At 51.4% G+C, this 6,183-nt stretch overlaps 1 protein-coding gene across 1 annotated transcript; it reads right to left on the reverse strand.

Moving 5' to 3' along the window:
* Window positions 1-1,922: 1,922 nt before the first annotated feature.
* Window positions 1,923-4,318, reverse strand: LOC123087026 (transcription factor bHLH18). Its single transcript, XM_044508926.1, has 4 exons — window positions 4,128-4,318; window positions 3,902-4,024; window positions 2,873-3,805; window positions 1,923-2,773 (listed from the first exon to the last, which is right to left on the reverse strand). The coding sequence occupies exons 2-4, from the start codon at window positions 3,926-3,928 to the stop codon at window positions 2,699-2,701; spliced, it is 1,035 nt and encodes a 344-aa protein (XP_044364861.1). The 5' UTR covers window positions 3,929-4,024; window positions 4,128-4,318; the 3' UTR covers window positions 1,923-2,698.
* Window positions 4,319-6,183: the final 1,865 nt, after the last annotated feature.

Consider the following 6,183-nt stretch of genomic DNA (forward strand, 5'->3'; position numbering starts at 1 on the left):
GGGGCGGCGCTGAGGCCGGCCGTCGTCGATCTGGCGCCCGGGCGCCCAGATCTGGCGGTGGAGGCGCTCCGGCAAGCTGCGGTGGCGGCGCTCCGGCGGGCTGCGGCTGTATGGCGCGCTGGGTGCCTGGGGTCCCTTCCCTGGGCCGGGGGAGCTGCGGTGGTGGCGGCGAGGCGCAGTTTTCTGGACGACGGTGCCGCGTCGGTGGAGGTTCTGGTGATGGTGAGCTGCAACAGAGCAGCAGCTTGGGCTGGAGGTGGCTGGGGGTGCGCGGAATCTGACATGGCGCTCTGCTGCGGCGTGTTGAGGGCTGGTGGTTGGCAACGATGTCCTCTGCACAACTTGCTATGTTCCTATGCCGTTCGCTTCCTGTGAGGCCCGGCGGTGGAGTAGATCCTCCAGGCGAAAGTGTTGCACCTTCTTCGGTGCCGGTGCTGGCGATGTTCTTGAGCATTGCATTCCTTCCTGGAGGCACATCGCGGAGCTACGTCCATCTACTGCCGCAACTGTCTGGTGTTTCCGGGTGAAAACCCAAGCTCCATTGGAGCGGGTGGCGGCGGCAATTACATCGTTACCTTCTTGGAGGCACCGCCTTGGAAGCAATGACCTTTGTGGAGTGGTGGTCTCATGGCAGTGGTGCAGAGTTGCGTCGTTGTCGGGGTGATGGAGGCCGGGGCGGCGGCTCCGGACGGTGGATTTACGCCGAGGCGGCGGCCTCGGATAGCGATGCAACGATGGCTCTATGGGGCAGAGTCGCAGTTGTGCATTGTTTCGGTGGCGGCTTGGTGCTACGTGGGTAGCGAGGTCGTCGGTCTGGTCGATGCGACCCAGTGAGGGCGGTCTGACTTTACGTCGGGGCGGCGGCCCCGGATGTGGTGCGGCGTTCGTGGTCTGCGTTCAGTTGTCCTGTGCAGCATGGGCTGCGGGTAGCTGTATTGTGCGGCGTTGCTGCTCGAGGGCGAGTGGAGGCATGTCGGGGCGGCGACCCCGGATGTGGTGCGGCGTTCGTGGTCTGCGTGCAGTTGTCCTGTGCAGCATGGGCTGCGGGTAGCTGTATTGTGCGGCGTTGCTGCTCGAGGGCGAGTGGAGGCATGTCGGGGCGGCGGCCCCGGATGTGGTGCGACGTTCGTGGTCTGCATGCGGTTGTCCTGAGCAGTGTGGGCTGCGGGTTGCTGTATCGTGCGGCGTTGCTGCTCGAGGGTGAGCGGTGGCATGTCGGGGCGGCGGCCCCGGAAGGCGGTGTCGGTTGAGTGCGCAGGGCGCAACGAAGCAGTGGATGTCGAGGCGGCGGCCTCGGGAGAGTTGCAGCTTCGAGGGCATGGACCTCGTGTCGTGTGGGCGATGTGGTTGTCATCGATGTTGTTCGTGGATGGGCTTTGCCCTGTGTGTGTTAGTCTTTGGGATGGGCTTGGCCCTTGTTGTTTCGGTTTTCGCTCGATTTTCCGTAATTAACTGGGCAATTCTCTTCTGCTTAATTAATAGATGAGGCAATCTTTGCCTCCGTTTTGAAAAAAAACTACCTGATGGAAGATATAAGCACCTAGCTCTTGAGGGAGGAACTGTAAAAGTCTAAATATGATCGGTTCGGTGTGAATAGATGAGTTCCACCCTTATAACTTGCATAGATACCCACGTTCCCTATATCCATGGTGTGAAACAGCATCATACTACTGATTTTAGAGTAAAGGCCTCGATATCATTTAACGATCCTTTTTCATGAACAAACAAGTGCCGCCCTTATAATCTTGTAGTATTGATTTGTGGACAGGTAATACATAGTATGATACTTCTATATATACAGGACAACATACAAGATCGTTTAGCGATTCTGTATCCATAAACAAATTAGAAAGATATGTTTCAATACTACTAAGAAAAGACAGATCTTAGCTGAAAAGACATGTAACCAAGAGAGAGATCCATCAAGTTAACAACCGAGCATATTTATTTAATCTTTATACTTGTATGCAAGCAAACAAGAGCTTACAGATCGAGCTACAACCCTGATCCTGTTACAACAAAAGCCATAAGGAAACTACAAGCAAAGGGGTTCATCCAAGCTGCTGGGTCCAACCAACCAGCTTGCACTACCCCTGAAAAACAGGCACACCCTACTGAACTTCTGAATTCAAAGGCTTGCAAAAGTACCCCCACGGTGCTGAAAAAAAAGAAGACGCCATTTTTGTCCACAGATATTTGAAACCTTCTGGGAACAGCACTGTGGTGGAATTTGAGAGGCCGGCAAAGGTAGGTGTTTGGGTTTGAAAAAAAAAACTCGGTCCGGCCTCTCGTCGAAAAAACAGGGTGAAAAGGGCTGTATTGGTGTAGGGGAGAAATGAAAAATGGGTTTTTGTAAAATTCAAACTCCCCTTGGTAACTAGCCCTAGAAAAAGACATGTCTCATTTTTCTCACTCTACCCTCTCCCGGGAACATGGAGTGATTTTGATCAATCCATGCAAAAAAAGGGAGAGGAAGTAGATAGTGTTTTTTGCTGCACCCATGGGGCAAAAAAAGGTGGAAAATGGCTATCTTTGAGGGGCACCGTGTGGGGGACTGCAAGCGAGCTATCATCAGAAGCACCAGCGGGGACGAACCTAAAACTCATTAGCCCCAAATCGTCGAGGCTAATGATGAAAAAAGAAGAGGGAAACCGAAGACAAAGTTCTAAATTAGACTTGATGTTCAGGAGCAAGTCCTTCATGGCGACGACTTGAACGCTTGATGTAGCTTCCTCACGATGTCCTTGACAGACAACGAGAAGTCCTCGCCGGCCTGCATCAGATTAATACATGATTGAGTGAGTGAGACCATGTAATTAATTGAGTAGTAAATTATGGAGGAATTAAGAAGAGGAGATGATTGGGGGCTGACCGTGGCCATGATGGTGATGTCGATGGAGGAGGCGGTGAAGGGGAGCACATTGGTGTTCATGATGGCGAGGTCGATGCTCTCGAGCTCGGAGAGCGCGGCGACGAGCACGCCCCTGCGGTTCTCGCAGTGGATCTTGACGAGCACGGTGCGGTCCGACATCCGGGCCTCGATCTCTGGCAGCCCGGCGTCGGCGCCCTCGAAGTTCTCGTCGCAGGACGACCCGTCGTCCTCGTCGGCGGCGAGCTGCGACTTCTTGACCAGCACCGCCGACTCCACCGGCCGCCGCCGGGCCACCTCCTCCATGCCCTTCACCTGCTCCTGCAGCGTCTTGACGTACTTGATCGCGTCGCCCAGCACCGACGCCTTGTCCATCTTCTTGAGCCCCGGCACGATCTTGGAGAGCGCGATGAAGCGCTCGCTGAGCTTCTCGCGGCGCCTCCGCTCCGCCAGGATGTGGTCCTGGTTCTGGGCGGCCGGCCGGGAGGGCGCCCTGGCGGGCTCGGCGGCCATGGCGTCGTAGCTCCGCTTGACCTGCTGGAACGGCGCCACGCCCCCCGCGTCGACCTCCTGCTTGGGCTTCACGGGCGCCGCCGCGCCGTAGTAGGCGGTGGCGGCGCTGGGGGCCTGCGGCGCCTTGGCGAACGCGTCGGCGTGGGCGTGGCCGCCGAAGGAGAGGATGGTCGGGGAGGAGGAGTCGGCGGGGGAGCCCTGCTCCGTGACGCACGAGTCCCAGCTGGTGTTGACCTTGGCCGCCTTGCGCGGCCGGTGCTCGCCCGCCGCCGCCGCCGCGTACTGCTGCTGCTGCTGCTGCTGCATCAGCGCCGCCGCCTCCATCTCCCCCTGCCCGAAGGCCACGGCGATCTGCTGCTCCGTGTACTGCTCCAGCGTCGCGTCCGACTGCCACTGGTGGAAGAAGCTCGGCTCGTCCATCACCTGCGCGCCACCAAACCATCATCAACCAGTCAGCCACCACCCACCTCTTCCCACACCATTACACCCGACGCTATCAGAAGACGAGCAGCAAATTACCATATTGGAGAACCACTGAGTCGCCATTCGCCGATACTAAAAATCGCTCGCTCGCCGCTCACCCCAAAGCCAAAGGTTGCAGCAAACTGCTTCTTCCACAAGCCCGATCGACCAGCCGGAACCCTGATCAGGAAAACGCGCACGAAAACAGAGCAGTTAGCATTGCGCAAAGCAAGCACACAGCAATGCAGCCCGTGGGTAGAAATTCTCAGGGAGAGAGACCAACCTCGGGAGAGAGAGAGACAGAGAGAGAGATGGGTCAGCCGGCGATGTGGTATTGGTCCCTTTCCTTTGCACCAATGTCCAACGGAGGCGACCTTATATAACCGCTGGGATCAAGGACGGGAGACTATTTTAAGGCCTCTTGTTCTAGGTCGGGTGTGAACTACTCGGCCACCCATCCCCTTCCTTTCGTCCGCAGACTGTGCCAATGGTGGCTGCCTCGCTCGCTCGCCCAAGTCACCTGTCCACCCCCCTGCACTGTAGCCCCCTTTTAAAAACGGGTTTGGAGTAGCATTATGTCAAGCGAGCTTACATTATTGCTCTCTCAAGCCTTGCGGCATTGGCTGACAGGGAGATATTTTAATTCGCTGGAATGGATTACTTCATGGTGATGTCAATGGAGGTTGTGTGAAATGCTGGGGGATCCCAAATATTGGGAGTGACAGGTTTTTGTCACTTGTACTGGTGTTTGGTTGGGCGTTTCGTCGTCGCAGGGGCGTTCGGGTTGTTCGGGAATGGTGTGTGGCCACTTGGATTTAATTTGAAGATTGTGCATATCGGAAGCAGATATAGATGTATCGATCCCTTTTGTGTGTGATATGAGATGGTGTGTATCTGTATATCTATATTCTATATATACTATTTCCTCCGTTCCGAATTACTTGTCACAGATATGGATGTATCTAGATGTATTTTAGTTCTAGATACATCTATTTCTACGACGAGTAATTTGGAACGAAGGGAGTACTACTTAAAAAGAATGTAAGGTTTCGAATATCCATTTTTTGAACCCGAGCTCAAATGATCTTGGTAAACAGTAAAAATACTAAAATACTAAAAAATTCAGAAAATTCTGATTTTTTTTATTGCATGGAAGAAGTTTGAGTGCGTGAGGTCCGTGTGAAATTTCAGCTCGTTCGGACATCTAAGTAGCTCTCAGCAAAAACAAAAACAAAATCAGTTTGAATAGTGCATGAATACTAAACTTTTTCACATACCCTAATTTTTTTTGCTAACAGCTACTCAGATGCCCAAACGAGCTGAAAATTGGCACTGTTCTCGTGCACTCAAATCTTCCATGTCAAAAAAGTTCAGATTTTTTTTGAATTTCCTTAGTATTTTTATTTGTTTTAGTCTTCACATGTAGGAGAAGATGACTTCGGGAGCCATTTAGTCACTCTCGTAAGGTTTTTGTCGCTTCTACTAGCGTTTGGTTGGGCGTTTCGTCGTCGCAGGGGCGTTCAGGTTGTTCGGGAATGGTGTTAGGCCACTTGGATTTAATTTTGAGATTGTGCATATCAGAAGCAGATATAGATGTACCAATCCTTTATGTATGTGATGTGAGATGGTGTATATGTCTATCTATATTCTATATATTCCCTCTGTCCGGAAATACTTGTCATCAAAATGGATAAAAAAAGATGTATCTAGAACTAAAATACGTCTAAATACATCCCTTTTATCTATTTTAATGACAAGTATTTTCGGACGGAGAGAGTACTACATATAAAGAATGTAAGGTTTCCAATATCCACTTGCGAACCCGAGCTCGTATGATCTCGGTGAAAAGTAGAATAAAAAATACTAAAAATTCAGAAAAAACTGATTTTTTTTATTGCATGGAAGATGTTTGAGTGTGTGAGGTCCGTGTGAAATTTCAGCTCGTTCGGACATCTGACTAGCTCTCAGCAAAAAAGCAAAATCAGTTTGAATAGTGCACGAATAGTAAACTTTTTTAGAGACCCTATTTCTTTTGCCGAGAGCTACTCAGATGCCCTCACGCATTCAAACATCTTCCATGTAAAAAAATCAGATATTTTTTGAATTTTTCTAGTGTTTTCTTATTTTACTCTTCACAGGTAGGAGCAGATGAGTTTGGGACCCATTTAGTCACTCTCCTAATAGGTTTCATCTTTTACTTCTCACCACCCCTTCATCCAACATTTTCCTGTGATAACCAATCACCTTAATTTACATACCTCCTGAACCAATTCCACTTTAATTTACCTACCAAACTTCTCATCAAACTATACTATAACTCACGAGCAGGATTTGATAAA

Source organism: Triticum aestivum, chromosome 4A (assembly GCF_018294505.1).
Source record: "Triticum aestivum cultivar Chinese Spring chromosome 4A, IWGSC CS RefSeq v2.1, whole genome shotgun sequence".
NCBI classification, from domain to species: domain Eukaryota; kingdom Viridiplantae; phylum Streptophyta; class Magnoliopsida; order Poales; family Poaceae; genus Triticum; species Triticum aestivum.